At 38.5% G+C, this 27,360-nt stretch overlaps 1 protein-coding gene across 2 annotated transcripts in view; it reads right to left on the bottom strand.

Moving 5' to 3' along the window:
* LOC139944971 (uncharacterized) overlaps positions 1–27,360 on the bottom strand; it is an 86,586-nt gene that overhangs the window by 12,052 nt on the left and 47,174 nt on the right. Inside the window, exons 70-109 of one of the 2 annotated variants that reach the window (XM_071942170.1) lie at positions 27,123–27,341; positions 26,165–26,465; positions 25,344–25,552; positions 24,366–24,661; positions 23,412–23,506; positions 22,685–22,855; positions 21,860–22,040; positions 21,489–21,655; positions 20,615–20,742; positions 20,023–20,260; positions 19,438–19,618; positions 18,972–19,218; positions 18,564–18,684; positions 18,202–18,380; positions 17,368–17,527; positions 16,754–16,978; positions 16,098–16,186; positions 15,617–15,734; positions 14,736–14,926; positions 14,186–14,390; positions 13,827–13,933; positions 13,213–13,390; positions 12,252–12,956; positions 11,704–11,973; positions 11,087–11,359; positions 10,599–10,889; positions 10,250–10,353; positions 9,336–9,551; positions 8,741–8,915; positions 8,201–8,349; positions 7,179–7,295; positions 6,268–6,423; positions 5,319–5,649; positions 4,430–4,581; positions 3,421–3,599; positions 2,918–3,047; positions 1,900–2,107; positions 898–1,094; positions 497–680; positions 190–360 (exon numbers count right to left, since the gene is read on the bottom strand). In XM_071942170.1, the coding sequence (XP_071798271.1) occupies positions 190–360; positions 497–680; positions 898–1,094; positions 1,900–2,107; positions 2,918–3,047; positions 3,421–3,599; positions 4,430–4,581; positions 5,319–5,649; positions 6,268–6,423; positions 7,179–7,295; positions 8,201–8,349; positions 8,741–8,915; positions 9,336–9,551; positions 10,250–10,353; positions 10,599–10,889; positions 11,087–11,359; positions 11,704–11,973; positions 12,252–12,956; positions 13,213–13,390; positions 13,827–13,933; positions 14,186–14,390; positions 14,736–14,926; positions 15,617–15,734; positions 16,098–16,186; positions 16,754–16,978; positions 17,368–17,527; positions 18,202–18,380; positions 18,564–18,684; positions 18,972–19,218; positions 19,438–19,618; positions 20,023–20,260; positions 20,615–20,742; positions 21,489–21,655; positions 21,860–22,040; positions 22,685–22,855; positions 23,412–23,506; positions 24,366–24,661; positions 25,344–25,552; positions 26,165–26,465; positions 27,123–27,341 (8,014 nt within the window). The remainder of the gene's footprint in view (positions 1–189; positions 361–496; positions 681–897; positions 1,095–1,899; positions 2,108–2,917; positions 3,048–3,420; positions 3,600–4,429; positions 4,582–5,318; positions 5,650–6,267; positions 6,424–7,178; positions 7,296–8,200; positions 8,350–8,740; positions 8,916–9,335; positions 9,552–10,249; positions 10,354–10,598; positions 10,890–11,086; positions 11,360–11,703; positions 11,974–12,251; positions 12,957–13,212; positions 13,391–13,826; positions 13,934–14,185; positions 14,391–14,735; positions 14,927–15,616; positions 15,735–16,097; positions 16,187–16,753; positions 16,979–17,367; positions 17,528–18,201; positions 18,381–18,563; positions 18,685–18,971; positions 19,219–19,437; positions 19,619–20,022; positions 20,261–20,614; positions 20,743–21,488; positions 21,656–21,859; positions 22,041–22,684; positions 22,856–23,411; positions 23,507–24,365; positions 24,662–25,343; positions 25,553–26,164; positions 26,466–27,122; positions 27,342–27,360) is intronic. The other variant, XM_071942171.1, reaches the window with a different exon arrangement.

The following is a 27,360-nucleotide window of genomic DNA, read 5'->3' as shown; positions in this document are numbered from 1 at the left end:
TTGGGCCCCACTGCCCCCTTTCAATGTTGGTTCTCATTGTTGTACGGTCTTCTTGGTCTTCTTCTGCGTTTCAGTCAACATTGAGCGGGGGTCGGGGAAAGAATGATTATTGTCAGGGGAAGTGGACAGGGGGTGGCCCAAGCATTTTGGCCAGAATTGTAGTTCTTTTTACACTGAAAACAGTTGTACCATATCGATCGATGGACTCATCTTCAGGTTTGGACCAGGAGGTGCCTGTCTTTGTTGGGTCGTCATTCTTCTGGACGTCAGGTGGATAGACTTCCTCTTCAAACTTCTGACTAAACATGGAGGTGGTGTTGACATCATCCACCGAGGGTTTCTCAAAGAGAACCGTTACACCTTGAGTGATAAAATGAGTCAAATGAAAGAGTCATACATGAGTGGATAAACGAATGCATTCCAAAGATCCCTGGTCAGAAAATTATATCGGAATGAAGGAATTTGCCATTGCCTATATCTATGTCTCGTTACATACCATCAGATTCTACCACAGTCTCCAATCCAGCTCCATTGATGCACTTCACAGTCACATAGTATGATGTATTGTGTTGTAGTTGTCCTTCCAAGTTGCTATTGGAGGCTGTCTGGCTCAACCCAACATTGACAAAATCTTGTAAGTCCACAGCACCTCTTGATGTTCCAATGGCCCAATAGTGTTCCTGAATTATTGCAAAGAGCAAAGCATTATTTATCAGAAACTATGCCAAAGCAATACTTGACAGAAACTTGTTCGAATCAATTTGCCTTCCTGTCCAATCAGTCTCTACCTGCGGCGGTACAGAGTCCAAACAACTTTCCAAAACCCCCACTTTCAATTACAACTTAACTGAGAAATCAGCAGCAGCATCATTAAAGATATTAATACAAGTAACTTACCTTTATTTGACTTTGCATGTCTAAGAAACTCCACAAGACCTGAATTGTGGAATTTGAAGACTGGAACTTTGTTGGTTCATTCGCATTGCGATTGATATCCACGTAGAATAATACGTCTAGCTTTGCCGGTGTATCGTCAATGTAGAAACCATTCGAAGATGAAGACGCTTCTTGACCGTTCCCTAGGACACACTTAACTGCGGAGATACATAAAGAAATTAAAGACATGAACACTATTGGTAATTGTCAAAGACCAGTCTTCTCACTTGGTGTATCTCAACATATGCATAAAATAACAAACCTGTGAAAATTTGAGCTCAATTGTCACACAAAGTTGTATGCTTTCAGGTGCTTGATTTCGAGACCTCAAAATCTAAATCTGAGGTCGCGAAATCAAATTCATGGAAAATTACTTCCTTCTCGAAAACTACGTTACTTCAGAGGGAGCCGTTTCTCACAATGTCTTTTACTATCAACAGCTCCCCATTACTCGTTACCAAGTAAGGTTTTATGCTAATAAATATTTTGAGTAATTACCAATAGTGTCCTCAGAATTATTTCTTCATATATAACCTTTTATTCTATGGGATTGCATAGTGAGGTATCAATACTGGTTTGCAGTAACATCATATGGGCATGTCTACTGGATAACCGAGGACATTAACAAAAGGAATCCGGGAAAAAGTCACACCGGGGACAGTCCTCGGTAGATTTTGTGTACAAAACCAATGGGGACGTCTGAAAAATAAACTATGTCCAAACAATGGGAGAACAAAGAGAAGTCCATGGTCCGCACCATAAGAATGCCTGTGTGTGCGTGTGTGTGTCTACTTGCCAGGTATATTTAATATTTTACTACCTCAGAGTAGATTTTCGGAATTCGGGAGACTTCTCTGCTCTGAAAAGAACTGTCATGCTTTTGAACTACTACCTGGGTGTACAAAATCGGCCGGGAGTTATTGACTCTCAAAACTACTTATAATTATTACTGAACCACCATACCTGTCAGGAAGAAAGGAGAAGGTAAGCCATCCTCTTCAGAAGCAGAAGAAGTATTATTTGTGTCGTTCCTTGTGGTGTTAAGGACTTCCAACTTCGGCAGAGCCAGGTTGGTGAGTGTGAATGTGATGGAGCTTTCCTCCATGGAGCATGACTGATTACACTGGTACCAATCACATGGATTGATACACGGTACACACGGCCGGGAAATCTATAGGCAAAATGTATACACAACTAAACATCAGGGTCCCATTTGGTAGAGCTGCTTAAGCAGAAGGTATTGCTTAACAATTTTATGTTTAGCAAATGAGCAGGATACCCGTCACAATCTGTACATGAGACATGGTACTTTGGCTGGTAACCTTAATCTGGTGAGCATATTTTTGTTGAGCTTAGCTCCTTTAAGTGTTTAAGCAGCTCCATGAAATTGAGCCCATGTCTACATTTAATCTTGTGAAACTTAATTGTGTGTCCATATTTTCTTTTCTTTTCCAATATTTGGTGTCCTAAAATACTCTTAAAATGAAACTTTCTAAACAATGGGGCACAGAACAATTTTTATTAGTGCATTCTGTGTAAATCAGTCAAACTACACAATAATTAATTTAGTGTACAGTCAAATCATAAATCTTTTGTTTCTTAGTGGAAGACTGAAAAGTTGCATGACGATCACTGGACGTAAAATTTAGCTTTTGAAACACCAATATTTCTGCCAATATGTTTTGGAGGCCACACTTCAAATGGTTTTGGGCAATGGCATAAACCCTACTTACTGTAATTGAACATGAACTGTAATTTACCTGTAGAAGTTTCAGTTTTCTTAGTCGTAATTTCTTTTTAGATGAAAACTATTTTGGTGACATTGTTTTAATTATTTCTCAAAAACTACATCACCACAAGTATTGTTTTATAAGGTAAGCTTTCTACCATCATTTTCTTCAAACTGTTTAAGTTTGATGTAAATCTGTGGACATTGTGTTTTAAGTCCTCCAAAAGTACACAAACTCTTTAAGTAACTTACCTCCTCATATGCCACAATGTCGGTTTTCCCCGCTTCACTACCGACACCAGCGAAATATCTGGACACAGGACTGGTACCCGCTCTGAATGGTAACCCATAGCGGCATAGCATACTAGCATCTGGAGGCATCCTGTATAAGCAAATGATTTGTTGTTTTCTTTATTCTATTTCAGTCTTATGAAGTGTATTTTGCCTTAAAATGATTATGATCCAGTGATACAACTTTGTAAGTCTGTGCAAAGAGAATAATTAATCCATTTATAAAGTTCGAAGGCCAAGTCAAACTGCAGCGAAAACGAAAACGATAACGATAACGACGCAATTGAATTGCTTCACGCAGAATACGCCCTCTCAACCAATTGAGAGCGTTCATTTTTAACTTTCTCGTTTTCGTTCTCGTTTTTGTTATCGTTTTCGTTCTCGTTTTCGTTTCGTTTCGTTATCGAGGCCTGTGTGACCGGGCCTTTAGCCACAGATTTTGTCAGGAAAAAAGGAACTATTACCTTAGGTTTTTGATGGTTGCTGTAGCAGTTGGTGGGTTGAATGGGTCATCTAGATCAGTAACAAAGCTATCTTTGTTGAAGACATGAAGGATGAGTTTGGTGGATGAAGACATGACAGGGATACCGGTCAAAGAAGAGAGAAGATTGCCATCGATGTACACATTAAATGACCACTCGTCCTGTCAGAGTATGATAACAAATATTAATACAAAAACCAAAAGCCACTTGCATCTTATACAGAAAATGACTGCTCTTCACGTCTGAAATATTTTAAACCTTGTCCAGATTTTGAGATTTATACAGCGTGTCATCCATTAAAGCAAATAAACAAAATGATGTGGACTTTTATTGAACACTCGTCCTATCAACATTGTTTTTGAAAATTATTCATTAAAGCCATTGGACCCTTTCGGTACAGAAAAAAAAAAAAAGTTCACAGATTTACAAATAACTTACAGGGTTTACAGAAGGTAGTGGTGAAATACTTCTCTTGAAATATTATTCCATGAAATGCTTTACTTTTTGAGAAAACAGTAAAACAATATCAATTCTCGTTAACGAGAATTACGGATTTATTTTAAACACATGTCATGACACGGCGAAACGTGCGGATACAAGGGTGGGTTTTCCCGTTATTTTCTCCCGACTCCGATGACCGATTAAGCCCAAATTTTCACAGGTTTGTTATTTGATATAGAAGTTGTGATACACAAAGTGTGGGCCTTGGACAATACTGTTTACCGAAAGGGTCCAATGGCTTTAAGAAATTTTTCCAGCAAGTCGAACTACAGAAATTTGTTCAGAAATGTGTCCACAATACCAACAGTTTAAAACAATAAAAAAGGTTCTTTAAAAGTATTGATGAGGAAAGTAGTTTGAACGTTTGAAGACAAAATGTGTACTTGAAATTGGTGTTTCAAAGAAAGTAATTCAAGATGTTAGAAAAGGGTTCATAGTTTTGCTGAGGGGATAGCGCTTTTACAACAATGTTTGTTACAAATAAATGTACCTCTTTTGCATCAAATGGCATGACACTGAAATGAACAGAGTAGTGGTGTTCCTCCATGGATGGGTCAAAGTCAAGATCTACAGACTGTGATGTCATCGGCCATTCATCTTCAAAATAGCGACACCACAATACTGCCTGTGACGCGTTGCCATCTGAGGTAGAAATAAAAACAAATAGAGGCACATTATAACTGAGGCTTGAGGAAAAAGAAAGTTTGAGTTTATGTTCCTTAAAAATATCTTAATTTAAAAAAAAAAAAAAAAAATATCTTCTTAAAAAAATACAAAGCAAAATAAAAATAGCATTTACAAAAAGTTATCTTCAAAAATCAGAGGTCTTATGCTGATAGCCATTTTTAAAGCCTTTAAACACCCTTAACGTTCATCATTTCCACATTTGGCTGGTTCATTTTCATGTAATTGCTTTGGTCCTGTCCTTGTTGTAATTTTTGTTGTAACTTAAAATAATCATTGTTTTATTCTTGGTGTTCCGTGTTTTTATCGTAGGTCTTTTGTGGCCTTTGTGCCTTTCATATATATCTCTATAATTTTAACATTTTTATTGTAATTATTGTAATTCAAATACAGTTAGGCGTTTCGCTGTGAATTTTGAAATGTTTTTAATACCAATAAATAAGTTAGATGAGTTATTCCAGCCAGCCTTTCAACTTAGGAGTTAGTCAACATGTTTGTCCTACTGGCATGCCTTTCACAAAGATAAGGATCAAAGAAAAAAAAACAAGAGTTCCGAAAAAAATTACTAACTTGCATGCAGTTGCAGACCACAGGCTCTCTGTGCAGCCAGCCTTTCAACGTAGGAGTTAGTGTACATATTATTGGCCCACTGGCATGTCTGTCACATTGATAGAATTGAAGAAAAAGTTACTTACTTGGATGCAGTTGCAGACCACATGCTCTCTGTGTAGTCCATCTGCCACCATCTTCATCAGAAATGCCGTCACCGTCTGCATCTTTCTTACGAATGGTCCATGGTGTTCGTGTAGCCATTGTAACTACATCCGTGTTTACTTGAGGTGAGCTAACAGTGATCATGTCTGGCGGTTCATCAGCAGTGGTCATGTCTGCCGCTTCATCGGCAGTAATTATGTCTGCCGTTTCTGTGGTCATCAAATCAATTGTTGTGCTGTTGACTGATGAATAGTCGGAGGTTGACTCGTCGATTCCCAGGAAATTTGTACAGTCACATTGAGGACAGTCCGACTGTTGATAGATAATAAAGCAACATTTCATAACATTTCAACTATTAACAATCGTAATATTTGACACTATTAAAGCGCCGGTATCCGCCGCAAGCGGCGCTCATGGCGCTGCTGTACAAAAACAACAAACTAGCAAAGAAACTAATACCCCCCCCCCCCAAAAAAAAAAATACAAAATACAAAGTGCTTCTTTATGTAGATGAGTTTTTAAACTTGTCTTGAATATGCCAATATGCCAAGTGAGTTTTAAAGTTTCACAGTTTAGGGAGTTCCAAAGCCTCGGTGCTGCGCTCTGAAAACTTCTCTCCCCATCGATGAGTTGTCATTTCCCCCAAAAAATATCTGAAGTTTGTTAGCCACGACGATTACTAAACTCGCATTTCGGAAAAACGGTGTGAGCCGTGCTTCTTAGTTCTTTATTTGAAAAGATTTTTGCAAAATCGTTTTTAAAGTTGAAAAATGGTGTGTATGGATTTTATTCTTAAATTTTTGTGCATTGTTTCTTGTGCAATATTTGTATCCTCCCTTTGCAGCTCTTTGATATTAGTGGTGCTTTTTAAACTTGTGCGAGCAATGTATTTTTTTAGGGTAATAACATTTCTTATGTCTGATGTCTTACTTGATAGAAGGGTACTGCATAGCAACACTGGCATATCCCTTCTTGCCAGTTCTCAGCTCCGCCAAAGTCATACTCTCCGATCACTCTGTCTGGACCATCCCAGAACAAAATACTTGTGACGCTACGAAGGTCTGACGATGCAGCTAATAGATCAAACTGAACAAAAAAAAATGACCAAAAACACTGATCGTCGCAAACTGGCAGATTTAAAACCAAACAGTACCAATCATAACTGTTTAAATAGTTGAAAAGCTTTGATGCAAAGACCCAAGTAGTATTGGTAAACAAGTAAAACCACTCTTTCGTTTAAAGAAGAGAGTTACTTACACGTGGGGTAAACAATCTCTATGCTTATCACCTTCACTGAATGTTTGAGAAACAAAATAATCTGAATATAGGCCTAAACAGTTATAGGAATTGGACACTATCGGTGGTAAATACTACCAAAAATAATTTGTTGGCATAAAAACCTACTTGGTAACAAGTAATGGGGAGAGGTTGATAGTATAAAACATTGTGAGAAACGGCTCCCTCTGAAGTAACGTAGTTGTCGAGAAAGAAGTAATTTTCCACGAATTTGATTTCGAGACCTCAGAATTAGATTTTGAGGTCTCGAAATCAATCTGAAAGCACACAACTTCGTGTGACAAGGGTGTTTTTTCTTTCATTATTATCTCGCAACTTCGACGACTGATTGATTTCAAATTTTTACAGGTTTGTTGTTTCATGCATATGTTGAGATACACTAAGTGAGAAGACTGGTCTTTGACAATTACCAATATTGTCCAGTGTCTTTAAGAAAAGTGGTTGGAGTATATTTTCAAATTGGTTTGCAAGGGAAAACAAATCATGACGACTAATTTAATGTAACACCCTCTTGCCACTTCCACGTTTTATATGGGGAACCTTACCTCGTATTCAGAGCTGCTGACAATTTGTGCATTAGTGACATACGCTCCGGAGAGCATACGGGGTCCTCTTGTATCTCGCTCCATCTTGAGAGACAGACTTTCATCAGATGCAGAGACCTAAGAGAAGCAATCAAATGAAAATATTACTGACTCATACCAAAGTTGGAATTGTTTCATATTAGAAGAATTTGATCTAAGTTATTGCATTGTCAAACCAGAACTTTCTATGTCAATCATTAACTGACTTTCAATCATTCATTCATTTAGTCGATGCGGAGAATCGGATGATGGTCCTCCAGCTGTACGCAGCTCTTCCCGTCCCGGCACCAAAAAGGTGTCCACAAAGGTGGTTGGTGGTCTGCCACGGGAACAGCGACCATGAGTAGGGGCCCAAAACACCAGCCTGCTCACTGCCAGCTCAGTATGTCCATGGTATGTCTGAGACAGTGACCTGCTAATCTCAGCCTTCTTGTCCTCATAAATTGACTTTAAATACAAAGATCTTGTCATGAAATTTTGTCACTTACTACCTCTTGCCAGATCTAACACCACTAACATGCATCTCAGAGCAGCCTCAATTACTAGCTTTCAAATACCTAAATGCAAAACTGAGCGCTATAGTAAATCCACGCTACCCTCATTAGCTAGAATATTGAAATAGATTTTGGGGCTGCTTGGCAAATTTTAAACTTTTTGTCTGTTTTTTTTATGTATGTTTTTGCCATTTTTATGCCGTGTTTTCTGCCAGATAATGTTTTTTTTTTTTTCTTTAAATTTTTGTGTATTTATGTATTGATTTTGCCTGTTTATTGTTAATTCCATTTTTCTTAATTCTGTAAAAACTTTGTAAATTTGAATGTTGTCAACCTTTTGGTTGTTTTTTATTCAGATTAAAATAAACCATTAATAATAATGACAGTCTGGTTAAAAACGGGTATTTATTGACATTTCATGTAAATTACTTGCAGTTTGTTGCGACTAGTCGAGTAGTGACATTCACTATGACATTTCATGTATCTTACCTGTTGATTCTGGTACTCTATATCCCAATTGTCAATCCTCATGTTCCAAAGTCCGCTGAAATCCAAAGCCCGCCACCTTGGATCAGTGAACGAAGTGTCTGTCAGAGGGCAGGGTGGACCCTCTGGATTGGGCTGATGTAAGATTGTTCCTGATATAAAGGACACAACGTGAAAATAATTTGTGGTAAATTGCATGATTGAGTACTTGTTGGTGAATGGGAATGTCCGATGGATAGGTGTATTTTGGTATTAAATTAATCTATCAATGATAAATCTGTGTGCTAAAAAACAATACTGTTTTCCAGACAAGATAACAACTTAAACATGCAAGTTAAAAATATATTTAAATTACAGTTTTTCATTCAGATGAATATAATTATTTACCGCTAAGAAAATATTTGCAGTGTAGAAAGTAACTTTAAAATGTTTTTAAAAGTTCCTCCCGTTTGGACAAAAATTCAGCTTGAGAAACTGTTACTGTCATCATAGTTAAACATTCAATGAATAGATTACAATCTTAAGAATTCATTCAGTACTCACCAGTGACTTGACTTCTACTATACGTATCTGTCAGATCCATCATGAAGTCGTCTCCATCCACAACCAATCCAGAACTAGGCTCTGATTGATCCACAAAGATTGGTCCTACTTTGGTTGCAGTGCTATCCCCTGCACGGTTCACGGCTTCTAGCTCAACAAAATACGGGTGGTTGGTCTATGAGAAGTAAATTGAGGAACTAGAATTAGAGGTTTTGCAAACAACCTACCAACCGAAATGACCGATGGTTTAAATGCAAAAAAAGAAGACCTTTCGACCCTAGCAGAGTTTTTTTGAAGGCTAAATGACAACACAACAAACATGCACAGGTAACTAAATACAACATATAACATGAACAGAAAACTGTTTAAACAATTTAGAACAGTAAAGCAACTTTTTCTCAAATATTATTAGATTTTCTTGTTATTTCTCGAGTACAGCAATATCATTATTAATCAAACACAAGGCCATTAATTTTGTGCGCCCGAAAAATTAAATTCATCATCGAAGATTTCCCAAAGCAAACACTTTAAAAACATTTGCTTTGAGCTCTAAAAATAAAGACATAAGGTGGAGAGGCACAACACACCAACGTACCACTAAACTCAACTCTACATAGGTAAACTCCGAGATACCCGGGCCAAGAACCAGCCATTCCTGACCAGGAACAGGAGTAAGGTTACCGCTGTCTTCCACTCTACAAGATGCAGCCTCAAGAAGACGGATATTGAAGGATTTAATTCCACTTTCTTCATCTATGTAGTCCTCCCATGCCACATGTATTGACTCAGTGCTATCTGTGTATGTCACCAGCTGTCACGAAAAAACCCAAAACAATAGCATTGATAGGAGTCAAAATGAAAGAATATTTCAGCACAAAGTGTTTTTGATCCAAATTTCTTTTTATAGGTATTCGGTGAAATAACCATTCTGCAAAAAAGAAGTATTCCTAGACTTGGCTATTATTAAAAACAGATTAAAAATATATAGGATTTGAGGCATTGCATGGTGATGTATCAACGTATATTTGGTTTGCGGCAACACCATGTGTGTATCTACTTGCCAGGTAGAGTTTCTTGCTTTATTCTACTAGCCCGGAGAAGATGTTCAGGGTTCGAGAGACTTCTCATCAGTCATGAAAAGAACCGACCTGCTTTTTAACTATTAAAAATAATAATGAATGGTGAGCCCTCAATCCAGCGACCCGCTGTATCATTTGATCTGTTGTAATTTGAAAAAAAAACCTATCTGTGACAATACAATTCCAATTGGTATCTGTGCTTGATCTATTAAACTTCTGTTTTTTTAATTGGGATATTGTGGGCGTGGGGAATTAGTAAAAAAGTATAAACCCAATGTTGCAACCTTCTTTGTGCGGGTCGATAATGAACGAGGGTTTCGTTATAAAGGATAATAGTTTTTTCTTCATCAGATCCTCTATGTATCTGCACTCCATAATATTGCTTATGAAATAATTTAGGATAACTTTGATTAAGGTAAAAAAAACTTACCATGCCATAGAAGGGTCCAGCACGAAGGCGCCCCTCAATGGGCGGAGTGATATCAACCGAGAAGTGACTAGTAGAAGAGTTACACTGCCCTCCTTCGTTCATTCCTTAAATAAAAGAATTAAACAGAAAAAATGCTTTAGAATCATTCACTGCTTGAATAATGGAGATAGAATAATTTTCTTGTGGGGTCTAGTTTGAACAAAGGGTTCCCTTGTGGGGCCCATTGTTCAATTGTGTAAAATACCCCACAAGTTGGCTCCCAAACACTAAACACACCAACAGAAAGCCGTTCTACTACTCAGGAACAACTGCAAGGAAAGAACTTAGTCTACAGTGAAATATAACTCACCAACTACTGTCACGAAGTATGAACCTTCTTGCTGAAGACTCAGTCCTTTGATCTCCTGATAGGTATCCTTGCCAACAAAATGCATCTTTCTTTCATTAAACGTAGTCTTGGCTTCATCCGTTGCTAGCAGCATGTCCAAACAGTCCATGTTCTCTGGTGACACAGTAGCCGAAGCGGCATTGCCCAGGCCGACATAGTAGAGTAAGATGGGGAAGGTTGAGTCGAATTCTTCCCATTGGAGTTTGACTTCGGAGAGCGAATTGACAAACTCTGGTATTTTAACCTCCGTAGCTGGTTGGACAAAAACAAAACTAGTCATTATTTCTAATTCTTTGCGTTGTTAGATAATAACAAAGCAACTATTCAGAAAATTTACATATGTCAGTATAGAACCAAAATTCATGATGACTTGCATAAAAAAACTAGACTTAAATTAATGCTTGAAGTATAAAAGTTAAGAAAGTAAAAAAATAAATAACGAAACCTACCGGAAATTTTACTATCCACACCAGCATGTATACCACTTGACGTGACCTCAGCAGCAGAGAAGCTTGCACTATGACCTTTGACCGTCACATAGTACGTAGCAGTCAACGCCTGTAGATCAAGGTTATTGAAGGTGACCGATGTATTCTGACCAACATTAGTGAAGGGTACTGTGTTGTCTCTAGTCTTTGGGTAGCGACGATCGGTGCCCACTGCAACCTCGTAATAGTCAACAGCCTGCTCTGTAACATGATCTCTGGTCATCTCAGCATTTCCTAAAATATGTACCCCCAAAACAGTAAGTGTATCAGAAATAGCAAGGTAGGGCAAAATAGTTGGGTTAAAGCCCTTTTCACACGACAGCAGGGGTCCATCGCTTAAATTAAACATGGTTGTTATATTTTACAAGTTGCACTTTGTCTGACAGGACACATTGTTTTAATTTGCCAAGGTCCCTGGTGATATCTCAAACTTAACGTCCTTTAACGGACAGTAAAAACATTACTGGTCTTTCATACGAGATGCATTTGGTAAAACTTCGCAACCATGCTAAAATTTCGCAAGGGACCCTTGTTAAATTGCTGTCGTGTGAAAAGGGCTTAAGTGACCAAGAATTTACCTGTATATTCAACTGTCTCCTGTATGGGCATTCCTTGACCAAAGCCACTCCAGCTTGCCGATATGGTGTCAGTTTCTTTCTGGTAGGTTAGATCAAAGCCTACAAGGAGACCATCGTAAACTTGACCAGGTATCAGTGGGTCTCGTTTTATGGTGATTCCATCAGAGCGAAGTGTGATGGGTATGTTCAGAGCGTTGGTTGCCCGCACCACGGTGTAGTAGGTCTCGCCGTCAATCATTTCAATGAATGTGTTTGTATCTGAAGTACGGTCTGTAACCAAAACAATTGTGAGTGAGGATTGGAACAAAGAAAGCTTCAAGTTACCAACATTTATATTAAAACAATTGGTATTAGTCTTAGTCAGACCATTCGCGGGCTGGAAACCAAATAATGCATTACCGATATCTATTCATTTGATGTAGACTTTTGTGGCCAATTATAACATTTCAGAAAACCTGAAAACAAAAAAACCCTGAAACGACACGGGACATTTTTTGTCTTCTTCTTCAAGAAGTAAAATATTGAGATGTTTTTTGAGTAAAAATTACCTCCTACATCCGTCAGCGGCTGAATTTCCACTCCGTCAATTCTATAAATAGCCCACTCATACTCTCTGATTGGACAAGGGTCTCCGCTGAAATCCCAAGAAGCACTTAGTTCAGTCAAAGATGTCTGGAAGTCCAGGTCATGGAGGTCATTGGAAGTGACTCCATCTTTGATTGTGAAAGGTCTTAGCGGCTGAAGTCCTGCACTGAATCGACTGACGAAGATACCATTTGAGACTGCTGTGCTGGTCAAACCAGCTTCATTGTATCCTCTCACTGACGCATAGACTCTTCGCACATCACTTAGATCAAGATCGGTGATAAGCTCTGAAGTCTGGTACCTATCCACCTCATAGAACGATTTGATCTGAGTTCCTCCCGGTGTGGTGCCTAATGCTACTTCATACATAGTGATCTGAGTATCTTCATCTTTGAAGGGTTCCCAGAGGATCTGAATCTGGGTGATGGACTCCAAACACTCTCCATCCAGCTCTAGGCAGTCATCCATGTTACTGCAATCCCAGCTTGGCTGCCTCTCTAGATTGTTCTGGTTCAATTTATGAACACCAGAAAGTTCCACCACAGCACCATATGAGGGCGGGGTGTCATCGATTTCAATGGGTTCAGAGAAGGCGAATGTACTCTGGCTGACGGCGTTAAAAGCCTCAATGGTGACATAGTACAGTTTGTTATGCATCAAGTCCAAACCTGAAAAAGAATGTAATAACATTTTCTATTGGTTAAAGATGCTACTGCATTAAAGGTTTTTTTCTACCAACAGGATGGCCGCAATAAAAAAAAACAAAAAAACAAACAAACAATAAACAACATTAACAACAAGAGGACAACATTTTCATGTTAAAATAATGTTCTGAATTTTATGTCAAAAGGTGAGACTATAAGTTTCTGCGGAAAAAAGAGGAAATTGTTGCTTAAAAAAGGCTTTCATCTTCACAGTTCTTACCTGTGGCACTGTAGTGCGTCGTATCGCCAGGTAGTTTGTCCGACATAAACACATCATGCAGACCCTCTGCAGTCCCGACAAGAAACCTAACAGACTCAATTCCTGACTCGTCATCTAGGAAATCAGTCCAGCTGCACTTGAGGGCGCTGTTTGCATGTAAGAAAGATGGGCACATGACCTGGCAGAGAGAGAGACAAAGTATAAGCCATTATTAGGACAGCTCTTAACTCTATGGCACCTTTTCGAACGGCTTCGGCTTCAGGTTTCGTTCTCTCGTCTTAAGCCCTGAGCACATACGCAAAGCACGTGCAATTTTCAAAACAACCGCGGGGCCAAGCTAGCCTGAGCCGAATCTGGAGCCGTAGTTAGGGATTCCCAACGATCCTATATGGCCCTTTTCGAAACCACGGCTACGGCTTTGGATTCGACTCAGGCTATATTGGCCCCACGGTTGTTTTGACAATTGAACGTGCTTTGCGTAGGCGCTCAGGGCTTCACGGGGCCTGAAGCCGAATCCAAAGCCGAAGCCGTGGATTCGAAAAGAGCCTATCAACAACCTGTGCAGCTGTTCCTGCATGTACAATGGTTGAACAGTTTGCACTCAGGATACATACCTTACCAGCACTTGGCGGTGTGGTATCTACAGTTAAACTGGTAGTATAAACTGTTTGCTTCAGTCCAACACTGTTGATGGCATGGACAGTCAGAATATTTGGTAAACCTGAAATAAAAAAAAATAGAGAAAAAAATGTAAAAGGAAAACAAACAATATCTAGTTACCAGCATGCAGGACTACACTTGTTCTCTAAGATGTCACACACAATACAGTTATATTAGATACACCATGTTGAGATTAAGTTGGAATTTCAGAACTACATGCTTACTTCACCAGCGCAATATTGAAGGCAAATAACAATTTGCCTAAATATGAACATTTTGAGACAGAAAATGGTTCTAGAAGATTTTTATATACTTAAATCACCTTCGTGCGCAGGTTTGACCAAACTCGAAGGAATGTAGGAGTTGTTTGCATGTGTCAGAGGATACACATCACTAGCTCCTGCATATTGTCCCACGGTAAAGTATGTTGCAATGAGGTTACTCTCCGAATCCTCCATGTCCCACATCGCATCGATGGAGTCTACAAACGACTGATAAAGCTTGACACCACCAAAGCCCTGAAGTAAATGGGTACAAAAAATACAAGAAAATAATAATAATGAACACGTATAAAACGCACAAAACCGTCAAAGTACTAATAGTGCTAAATATAAACAATAGCATAACATGTACACATTTACATAACCAACATTTTAACGTAAGCCTCAGCTAAGAAGAAATCCACAACACGTGGTATAGAAAAAAATGCAAATGCAATATCTAAGATCTGGACATGAAAAGGTCCTTTTGACAAGCAGGCATGTTGATTAAGTTTTAAACTATATCACTAACCAATCACATTAGGAAACATCACACAAATTATATATGTTTTTTTCTTCTATTTCCTTAACATTTCCACTCACCAAATCAACAGTTGTATCATATTGACCAAAGTCAGTGATGTTAATGTTTGGCGGTGTAACATCTACCGTAAAACCATTGGAGACAGTTTCTAAGACATTGTCATCATTGGTGATGGCACGGACAGTGCTGTAATACGTCACACCATGCTGGAGTGGAAGTGGAGACTGTGCCTTGCCCTGACCAGAAAGACCTGTTATAAACACAGAATATAAAACACATGAATTGTTTTTATTGTTATCTTTTTTCTTCTTCTTTTTCCCCCCAAATTTATTTAATTTAACTACATCAAACCACTTTAAATTTATAAAAATGCTACAAAAGCAATAGAGACATACACAAATTCATGCCTAGGGATTGCTCAAAGCGAACCAAATCACTCTCAGAAAGAGCAATATCCCTTATAAAGGTCTGTCTTGTCTCCTTGCTTGTAGTCTGTCTGTCTATGGCTGCATTCTACAAGCCTTGGCTTAATCTGACAGCCTCATACTCGCTTTATTTTGGTTAACACAGACTAACTGGCTTCCGCTGTGCTTATTTATTTACCGTTTAAAAAAAAAATCAAACTGTGTGGGCTTTAAATGTTCTTGTTCTAACTGGTTGTAAGTTAACACACCTTCCGTATATAATGATTTTTTCGTTTTTTACCCTCCCCAAGATTATACAGTCTGTTCCAGTTTCGGAATAAAATAGATCACAATACAATACAATTATTTTGCTTATGTAAGATTTTGTATTTGTTATATCTTGAGAAGAGTAGTATGAAATAAATGACTTGAAACTAGCGTCCACAGTGTTCTTAAAAATTGATACTTATTTCGATGTAGAGCAAATCATTTTTCAAGGTTATTGAAGAAGATCAAACAGTCTGGATAATGTTTACCTGGTATATCAGGGTCACTTCCAGGCACTACTCCATCTGAGGTCAAAGGTTGGATGTCCTCTCCTCCAGGGGTCGTACCGACTGCCCACTCATAGGAAGATATACCATGCAACTGGCTCTGTACAAATAAATGTTATTATTATACAATTCAGTTTATTAAACTACAAGTGAAAACAAGGGAAAGTGAAATTAAGTGAGACCTCTGCTGATGCAACCTCAGGTTACATCTTGAACTTTTGTTGTGACCCTCTGGCTGTACAGGGTTGAATGGCCTCTGAATGGCATGCAGAACAAAGATGTTGACAATATTGGGGCTAGAAAGCTTAGTTTGTACATAGAACACCGGGTTAATCCGGAGGTCGCGGGTTCAAGTCCTGCCCAGTTTAAATGTTCTTTATTCAACAACAAAACACTTTTTTTTTTTTTTTTTTTTTTTTTTTTGGGGGGGGGGGCATTGAAACGTACACAATCCCAATCTTACCTCAAAGTCATCGAACCAAATAGTAATGGTGGTTCTCTCTTGTTGAGAGTCTGTATCGTCAAGCATGGTTGGTCCGTCTGTTACATAACCTGTTTTGGACAACATTGAATCAAGAAAAAGTCATACTAACAAAAAATATTGATAAATGATAATAATATAAGTGGCTTCTTAAAAAGCGCACATATTACAACACCATGTAATGGTTTACAAGGTGCTGTGGCGCAATATGTAGGCAATCAAACCAGGAACACTGAGGTGAATCCCCGCTTCTCTTGTGTAGCGTGCACTGTGTGTTATTCCAGGTGTGTTACACGACTCAAGGGACCAAAGGCTTGACGTCCCATTCGCGAAGAACGAAGGAATCAAGTGTCTTGCTAAAGCAAGGAAAAAAGTGTCCTGACCGGGACTCGAACCCACACTCTGCCGGTCAAAAACAACAAAGCTTGAGTACGATGCTCTTTTAACTGTTAGACCAAATTATTAAATTTTGAATGCACAGGAATTTAACCGTTGCCTGCAAATTATTGACAAATATACCTAAACAGTGAAAACAATTAATGCACAGAGTAAGCAGGTGATTGTTGTTATTTCCTTGTTACACGGATTCAGCTGCATATTCCCTCCCTCAACAATTGTGTTTGCTTAAAGTCACATACCTGTTTGATCCTCTTCTACGACTCTGATTGGCGAGGAGCAAATGACGTCACTGAAGGCACCCGCACCATTCTCGCTTTTCACGCATACGTAATAGACAGGTCGGCAGTCGGCAGTAAACTCTTCATCATTACACGTTGATTGGTCAGTGAGTTGGAGGTCAAGGTTCAACAAGACACTATTCTCTTTTGACCCTAGGGCCATGAACGGTTTGATGTCTTCAGTGTCTTTAAGAAAGCAAATAAAGGGTTACTTGATGATTTAAAAATAACCAATTGCTGAATAATCAGAAGAAACAGATAACTTGAATACGTCCTTCTATTCTTACTGGTTTTAAAGATCTGATTGCAATCGCAACATAGGTTTGGCCTCGAACCCTACACAGAACTTCTAAGGAGCAAGATTGTGACAATGTTCTGGGTTTATGGGTAACAAACCTCAAATTAATAATCTTCGAGGGGACAACTCATCCTTATATCAAAGCATTTTCTATACATTTTAGTGTGTATAAGCTTTTAACCATGATTTGTTCTTGGTTCTTTTTTTGGTATACTGTTCTTGATTTCATTTAAATCATTTCAATGAACTTTGACTTCAAAGCACAGTCGAGCCTTACTTTGAGCTGTTCCAACCGCTACCCAGTAGTTCTTAATACCACTTTGACCATCAACTCCAAGCCATGATGCCTTAATGGTAGAGAGGCTGTTCTGGAACAGGTATCCGTTGATGACTTCTTCAGTCTCTCCATCAAGATTCCCACCTCGTACGTATCTCATCTTAAAAAATAAATAATAAGGATCAGGATCAAGATCAAGATGCCCTTGAAAATTTTTCATATTTTGAGTTTAAGTTTTGTTTTACTAAAAACTTGCTGTACGCAACTACTTTTGAAAATATATAAGAAGGTAAACAAAATGGTAGTTATGATCAGAAGATTTTTGTCTCGAAATGTTGAAGGGTTTGTTAAAGTTGTGATCTGCTTTAAAATATTGACGAATGTCAAATATTAATTTTTATTTTATTTGATTGATTAAAGGCAGTGGACACTATTGGTAATTACTCAAAAAAATGTTTACCATAAAAACTTACTTGGTAACGAACAATGGAGAGCTGTTGATAGTATAAAACATTGTGAGAATGGCTACCTCTGAAGAAATGTAGATTTCGAGAAAAAAGTAATTTTCCACGAATTTGATTTCGAAACCTCAAAATTAGATTTTGAGGTCCCGAAATCAAGCATCTGAAAGCACACACGTAATGTGACGCGGATGTTTTTTCTTCCATTATTATCTCGCAATTTGACGACCAATTGGGTTCAAATTTTCACAGGTTTGTTATTTTGTGTATATTATGTTGAGATACACCAAGTGAGAAGACTGGTCTTCGACAATTACCAATAGTGTCCGGTATGGGCACTTAGATGGCAATCTCATACGTATCTGTAATTTACCTCAGGTGGGGTAGGGTCTACCCTGATACCACTCGTCTCATGCGATGCTATCAGTTTAGCCTGGTTTTGAGCCTTGATTCGTGTGATATAGATGGCACCTGCACGAAGTGACAATCCACTTTGCACGTGGGATTTGGTAGTAACGCCTAGTATCGGCTCAAAGCTATTTGGATCCAAATCTAAAAAAAAAAGAGTGAGAAAGTCATGCTCAACAATCAGAGAAAAATATAGATTAAAATTTGATCCCGCCAAAAACGGGTGAGATCATTTTATGTTTGTTTAAACAGTCAATTAGAACAAGTTTTTAAAAATTGTTGTTTCATACAATTTTATTTTATTTAAGATAATAGATAAAACTTTACCTGCTGGGAAAATCTTTTGTTTTTTACCATGTCTCATTTCGTAAATAGCCAACTCAAACAAAGCAATGCCGGATTCTTCGTCAAAGTAGTCCCAATGTACAGCAAGGCTATCACTGTGTGTCTATAGCAAACGATAAATATAATTAAGGCAATATAATTAAAACGTGTAACTTGTATGTGAGGGTTACATCGAACCTAAAATATATTTTTTCGTTCGGCTTCAGGCTCCGTCCTCTCGTCTGAAGCCCTGGGCGCTTATGCAAAGCATGCGCAAAAGTGTCAAAACAATTGCGGGGCCAAGCTAGCCTGAGCCGGACCGAATCCGGAGTCGGAGCTGTGGTTTCGAAAGGGCCTTAATGAAATTTGTAGCAGAAGTTTGTGGGTTTACACTTTTTTTTAAAAACCAACCTGGAAGTCTGCGTCCTGTCCAACAACAAGCCCGTCTCCAAGGGATCGTAGCATAGGAGGAGTCAAATCCACCAGGAAGCCATTGGTTGGAGTATCAATATGATTGACAGCCTGGTTGATTGTACGTAGGTTGATGTAAACCTGATCCTTGTGGTGTAGATGGAAATGATGCCACTCAATTAAAGAGATGTCGTTACCAACTGACTCGGCTTCATGGATAACCTCAAAGTCATTGGTTGCATTTTCACTGACAAAATAAATAAAAATATGTTAAGTTAAAATTGTATTTGTATTTTGTGCCTTAAATTCAAGACAGACATGTTTTATTCGCTCATTTTATCTTTAGGGTAATTAAACACTAATGTGGCAGATGTCTTTAAGCTTGTTTTTAGATAAATTGTCTAAATTATTTCTCCAGTCTTTTCCATCGTTTAAGACTTTAAAAGACTTTCTTCACAAGACCTACCTGTCACTATGTTTACGGTAGACTGTGACTTGGTAGTCTTCGATACCAGACTCTGGATCAGAGAATCCCTGCCACTGAGCCGATACTGTGGCTGGTTTGGAAGAGAATTCCTGGTCCGTTGGGCCTGGAAGGAGGCCGTCGTAGACGCTTCCTTGGACGGGTGGAGTTAGATCAACAGTCACTGGCAGAACACAGGAGAAAGTTTTTAATTTTAAAAGAAGTAAACTTTCAAAGAAGTTTTGAGAAAGTGAACCACTGTTTACTTCTAATGAAATTATCTAGCATTTAAATTTGTTTATAGTTTTCATTCCAGAAAAACGCTGTAAATATGTCTCCTTTATCTCAAGGTTTTGTTTAACTCCCTGTTAGCCTTTAATCAAGGCGCACGCTCGCGCTGGTCTTTTTCCGTGCTTGATGGGGTCGTGCTTGACATCTGGTATGAGGGTGCCGCGTGCGCCTTGACTAAAGGCTAGGGTCTGGCAGGATTAATGAAATTTTAGAAATAAAATACTGATTTCTTCCAAAGTGAGTAAGATGAGGAATAATCTGCATTGAGATTAGCATAAAATCCAGTGGAAAAATCACCTCCATTTGTTGAAGCCGAAACGTTCAACTTATCATAACCACCGTGGAATGCTACAAGCGTTGAGTAGTAGGTCTCGCCGTGCTGGAGGGTGACATACCCGGAGCAGGTTCCATGCTCTCGGCGAGACACTTTGACAAAGTTCACGACGTTGCTTGTTAGCGGTTGGGTTCCAACGGCCCACAGGTATGAGGAAATACCAGATTCGGGATCGAACCAGTTGTACCAGTTTCCACAAATCTGTTAAAGAAATTAACGCGTCAGATTAACAGGTAGAATAGACAATGACCAATTTTGTTTTAAAATACTAAACCTGTGACAGGCTTCTTTAAGATAATTAGTCCTTTGATTTAGTTACGGTCGTGGAGACAAATAAAAAAAAAACCTGAAACATTGAATGCAAATGTGCTGTTATAAGCAATTTCTTAGCTACAGAATTTACTAAAGGTCTATCTGGCTACAGTAATGCTGTCAAAATTGTTAACAAGATTTACTGGAAAGGGTAGTACAAACTAACAAAATAATACAAAAGATGTTGATGTAAGTTTCCCTGTACAAAACATTAATATGAAGTTAGGGAATTTCCCTGATTACCTCATTTCTATCTTTAGTGAAAACAAGATCTCGTCCTGCATAAGGTCCGTCGAATAAGTCTCCAGCAATTGGTGGCGTGTCGTCAACCAATATTGGTTCATCAGCATGCTCTACAGTTCGAAGGTCAACTACGGAAAGGAAAAAATAAATAAAAACATAATAATGTTATTAATAACAGCATTTACAAAGCGCCATATATCCAAACAATTGCCCAAATGCGCTGTACATTAAAGTGCAAAAAACACCTAACATCATTAAAAGCAAAACAAAGCTTGAACAGATGAAATTTATAAAACAAGGCAAAAACTTTAAAAAGTTCAAAAGGTACATGTACAAACTCACAGCAAGAAATGCATTGATCAATCTATATACACAGAGTCAAAGGCTAGTTATATTCAGAATTAAAAAGATAAGCTTTAAGTCTAGATTTAAAAACAGCTATTAACAAAACCAAACGAGTTAATGGGAAAAAAATAATAAATAAAACGAGAATGAAAGGCAGTTCGATTGTGACTTGGATTTAACCCAGTCAAACCTCTGATTATCTATGTTTATTTCCTCATTAATGTCAATAGAGTATCAGTTATTTGTTATTGACACCAGTACCTAAGTACAACAACCTACTTTGCATAGTGTGGTGTATTTTTAATTTGGTTTGCAGTAACACCATGTGTGTATAAACTTGCCAGGTGGAGTTTGTTCTTAGAGAACTGTCTTGCTTTATTCTACTACCGCGGAGTAGATTTATCGGATGTTCACGAGACTTATCAGTTCTGAAAAGAACAGTCCTGCTTTTTACAACCCGGGCGGAAGGTATAGAAAAATGGCTAGGACTACTACTTTAGCTGGTGTATTTTTCATTCTAACTTTGTACCATTATTGACAGCTCTGACGATCAGCCAGCATGGTATGCCATTTGGAATCTTGAAGTTGATGACGAGTTGTTGAGTAACAGCGAGGGCTTCCCAGTCATGCAAAGATATATCCCTAGGTGTTCTGCCCGCTGCCACGTGGTACTCAAACAGATGAGAATCAGGATCGCTGTAAATAATTTAATGTCCAAAAATGTCCAAAAATGTCTTAATTCTCGAGAAATATACAGTATTTTCAACTGACCTCAAGAAAAATTAGTTTGAGATTATTTGTCAGTAATTTACTGTAGTTTTAGCAAATAACTAAATTGAACAATGACAACTTTACAGTGATTTTTTATTTACTTCTGAGATTTTCTAAACACAAACTCACCTTGCGTTAACTTGCAATCCAATTCTTCCAATCGAGGAATCATAAGTGATGTTATTAATGCTGTCAATTATTGGCGGAGTGTTATCAATGATAAGGGGCGTGCTGTGACATACAGTCAGTGCCATCGGGCCGCCAAACTCCACCTTATTCAGAGCACGTACGCTGATAAAATAGGCACCATCTAGATAAATAAAAAATAGACAAAAAACTTGCAAAAATTTCAAATTCTTTCCTACCTATACTCGCATCACTATTTGCAGAAATGTGCAATATTAATTGCGTCTAGTCAAAACAGATGAAGTAAACGTTTTTACATATCTTAACTTTTTGAGAATTTTTTGGGTGCTCGTTTTTCAATCACGCGTATGCAATGAGAGACTTGAGAACGCTAGGTGGCAGCAGACCTGCAAGATTCCTTTATGAAGGAGTTCTTAGCATGCGCATATTTCCCGAGAATGGATTTACTGGTGAGTCTGCAGCTGGCTGTGTCCCTAAATGTCTCCCATCGACCTGATGAATTCATCTTAGAGGTGAACCGATGATGAATGAATGCAAGCCAATATCTCACTTGAAATGTGACATAAATGAAGATAAATGTTGGAAACAAAACCCACAGATTTATTTGCACAACGCACAGGATTGGCCAATGAACAAACTCCTTTTGGTCTCTAGGTGAGGGCGCCATACTCAAATTACGTCATGTAAATGTTGGTCTACGGACAAGGCAACCCAAGGTTCCAAAACATGCTCCAGAATTGTAAGGTGTATACAAAATGTAGACAGGAGAAAATGCTTTATTTCCAAATTGATTAAATGAATTTCTACCTGGGAGGTTGACGTTAACTACCAGTCCCTGATGGTGCCATTGTGATTCATCAAACAGGTGTGCATGAGGATCAATATGGCTGCTGACGTCATCATTACACACGCTGTAACCAATGGACCAGGTGTAGCCATGGATACCAGTCTCGTCATCATGGATACCATCCCAGTTTGCTGAAATAAAAAGAAGAAAAACCAATTTAAAACACTTTCTAAGACTTTTTATTCTAACTCCTGCTACAAAACAATAGTTTTATACAATCTAGTGAGAAATGACAGAGTCATCTGAAGTTATTATTATTTTATACAGGATTTGAGGCATTGCATGGTGAGGTTTAAGTTTAGTTTGCGGTAACACCATATGTGTCTCTACTAGCCAGGTAGAGTATGTTCTTTAGAGAACTGTCTTGCTATATTGTACTATCGTCGTGGAGTAGATTTTCGAAGTACGAGAGACTTCTCAGTTCTGAAAAGAACGGGTAAATTTACATTGTTTACGTAGTTCTGAGCATGCGCATAGTTATGAGAGCAATGGATTTACCCGGTATGTCTGCTGCCACCTATCGTCCCAGAAAGTCTCCTATTGGTTATCAACGTTTCGACTATAGCTTGCTCTAGTCTTCATCATGAGACTGATCTGAAGTTACTGTTATTATTACTTTATTTTGATTTCAAAGACTTTATTTTGATTTCAAGAATGATTTAGCCTCGATCTATTTAGTCTGGTTACCTGCCATGTAGGCATTGCTTCTTGTATACAGCATGTCCACCAATTCCATTTCACCATTGAAGACAGTCATGGAACCAGGCCCATCGATAATGTATCTTGTATACAAAAAAAGAAAAAAAAACAGACAAAGTTAAACACTTTAAAATAGTATTAACTGTTAATTACAAATTATGCGTTTAGACTTTGAGAAAGATTACACTAAGTTTGATAAATAAACCCAAATAAACACCATACATAATACGGGCAATGAACAAATTGTCCCTTTTTCGGTTCTAAATATGTATTTGTTTTCAAGTAGGAGTGAATAAACGTCAACAATGTGAATTGTTTAAGATGTGCCGAAAGGTTTTATGTTGTGTTTGTAGCCAATGGTTCAGAAACCCATTGAAGCTTCACGTTGTTCCATCACCAAGCCACAGAAACTACCAGCCCGCATCGAACCAACCCTACTGACTTTCCATAAAACATCTCATAACTTGCACTCCAGTTCGGACAGATAGCGGGGTCACGATCCAAACACGTGATCGCGCCTTTTCTGTTGCTGCCCCTTAACACCATCATCAGACAGTCACCTACAATACATATATTTAAGACATCTTTGCGGCCCCTAAATGTAGCACGAGTGCTAAATGTAGCCCCAAACATGTACCTAAATATTGCCCGAACCTAAAAATAGCCCCAAACCTGTACCTCAATGTCGTCCGAACCTAAATGTAGCCCCGAACATTTGGGACTACATTTAGGTCAGGCGACATTTGGGTACAGGTTTGGGGCTACATTTAGGTCAGGCGACATTTAGGGGCTGCACAGACGTCACTCAAATCTCACTTGATTACAAAAGCTTAGTACGGCTATGAGCAAAGATCGTTGGAATATGGCGCCATATGAATAATACGATTGATTGGTTGAATAATGCACTCAGACGTAATTGAAGGAGCGAGGTTCCTGATGTACCTATGATTATCAAGAGGTGTATCCTCAATACATCGTCTCTCCCATTCATCAGGCGTAAACTGAACACACGGCTCATGTACAACCTCGTCCCTTGATGCATTGACGATCAAACCAGGCTCTGGAGCTGTGAAGTCTGTCACGATACCCACAGATGACACGATGTTCTCATACGCTACATAGTTCAGGAGCTCGATGTTGAAGTAGTAGACGTTGTTGTGATCGAGCAGGAGGGACTCGTGGTTAAACTCAACAGCGTGTCCAATACCGAGACGCTCATAATGAGTGAATTTTCCGGACTTGATTCAAAATGCAAAATAACAGAAAAAAACAGTTAGACGTGACAATACATTTATATGGTGCATAACTTTATAAGAGCGTTATACGAAGTCAGGAAAACACAGTTGCATTGTACAGTTTCAGTCTGAAGGTTTGCTGGTTATTAAATTTCATTGTAGAACAATTTTTCTTGTCAAGTATTTCCCTCTTTAATAAAGTCATTTAGGAAAAAATAAAAAAATAAAATGAAGAATAAAATCACGGGAAAGGACTGATTTGGCTCGATACAACCATAATACAACCTGAAAACTGTGCATGCTGTTCTTTAACTTGCTCCTTAAAACCCACTTTTTACAGTTTTGTTTTATTAAAGTCATACCTTATAATAATATTTGATCACACAAAACAAGAACACCACTGTCATCTTTTTCATGGTTGCTAAATACCTTAATAATAACATCCTTTACTCTAAATCCGTTTAGTCCACTGGATGTATTTGACAAAAAAGTGATACAAAACGTTTTCAAGTTATTTTTGAGCTTGATACTTTTATGTTTTGCAATTTTTTTTATTTTAAATTACAAAACCACAAGACAATCAAACAATATTTGTAAAAAACACCACAAATGCTGTGCGTACTTCAGTCAGTAATAATTGGTTACAAAACACGTTATATTATAAAACTTTTATCCAAGTAGATACCTCATGAACCTCGACCCCATTGCCCTCGATCTCTTCAAGGAGTTCACAAATCGTGGAATCGTAGTCATAGTTGATACTCAGACACTTTGTCTCGGGGAGGGCGAGGCAGTCACGGGCACAGAAGTTAGGATTAATGTGAGTGATGGTTGATGTTGGTGTTGAGATGAGGCGGCCTTTCTTGGCGGTGGTGAAATAGTGAAAGTCATTGACTGTAACAAGTGATTGAAAGAAAGGTGATTAAGAAATATTTAAACAATATTTTTTTTTTCAATTTCAATCAATCAATGTGGAGCGCCAAAATGAAGAGTTTGTTCTAAGGCGCTTTTTACAAATTTTGTTAATTATATTCAAATTATGAGTAGTGTACAGTAAATATTGTGCAATTAATAGTATTCTCGTCGTTGTTGTCTTCATCATGTCTGTCTTTGTTCTATTTGTATGTCCGTTCGTTCTTGTCCCCGTTTATTGTCTGTCCCCAGGCATCCCTACATATGCCTCGGCTTCCAGATGATGCCTCCATACTCTTTTTTTTTTTTTTCTCACCCTCATTAAATAGCTTTGTTTATTGGTTTGTACTCTGTTTTCATGAAGTATGGAAATAAATAACAGTTTGAATGAATGAACAAAGTACCTTAGGATATGAAAACAAATGAAAGTTCGCAATGATGAAGATAGTTATATATATTAGGAAGCTTTAAGTATCCTTTTGAGATCTTTAACCTGCCTTAAAAGCTCTGAGGCTGACATAGTTCAAGGACATTACGTTAACTTGAGTTTGACAAATTTTGTGAAATAGTGAAATATATCTTTGTTATAGTTACTTGATGTTCCAAGTTGTTCTCGCTCTGTGACGTCAATCGTGTGCCAGGGTACGATCTGATCACCCCAGATCTCCGGTCCGAACCCAACTCCTTCTTTCTGCATCAAAATGACAGAGTCATCATACACCACTGCTGAGGCACGAAGGATGTGTGGATGACTGGTTGAAGTGAAGTCAGGAGTAATACGACCCGTTGGGAGGGTGACGTCAAAGGTCGGCAGGCTGCAGGTTGCGGTTGAGGTACCTCCACCATTGTTCATGGCGTAGACGGTGAAGTGAAGTGGATGGCCACCGAGTAGGGTCTGTGGACAAGACAGAATGCAAAAGTTGTCTAAAATTCCCTAAATATAAATATCAGTTTCAAAATTAAAAATATAACAAATCCTAGAGGATATGGTCACTCAGAAATCGCTACTTTTTAAAACCCTAATGATTGACTTTCGTAAAGTGTCGACGTGTAATAAAAGTTTTCAAGTACACGAGGAGAAATGTCCATAGCTGCAACACATTCTTTAGCCTGAACGTCTGACGTCACACTTCGTGGCTCGTGAGTATAAAGACATGGGTCCAGTCTACATATTCTCTGAAATGCAGCCTTTCTAAACACACATGAAACAGATGTCTATAGAGGGGGGGGGGGGGGGGTATAGACCGTATTGAATATGACGTCACCATTCAAATATCTGCCCTACAAGATGGCGTCTGTGCGCATGTGCGTGGGTATGTGCGTGCATGTGCCGTAGAAATCAAACCAGGAATGCTGCGTGCATGTGCTTCATTGATGTACGCGTTTGGACGCGCATACAGTTTGCCCTACAAGATGGCGACTTTCATAGCAAAATGGGGCTATTCAATACGGTATATAGAGACATGATACAAATTGTATTCTCAAATACTAGTTGTTGGCAAAAATATCACTATTTCGAACCCCTTGGTTGTGATCACCAAAGCATCATCACCTGTGAAATGATGGCCGATGGTCCTCCGTATTCTGTCTTAGAGAGCACGTCACTACCTCCAGGTACCGTCCCAACCTGATAAAAAAACGTCACTAGACTCTTGTCATCAGCAGCGACCACCTCAAGTTGAAAGGCGGGCTCTGTGTAGTCTAAACCAGGCACCTGCTCAACGCTGCACTGGCTGGTTGGCTCTGCAATGTTTACGGAGTTGGGGGCCTCCTTTAGGAATAAAAAAAAT

This window comes from Asterias amurensis, chromosome 12 (assembly GCF_032118995.1).
Source record: "Asterias amurensis chromosome 12, ASM3211899v1".
NCBI classification, from domain to species: Eukaryota; Metazoa; Echinodermata; class Asteroidea; order Forcipulatida; family Asteriidae; genus Asterias; species Asterias amurensis.
The sequence above is the reverse complement of the archived record's forward strand: the minus strand, read 5'-3'. Positions and strand labels throughout refer to the sequence as shown.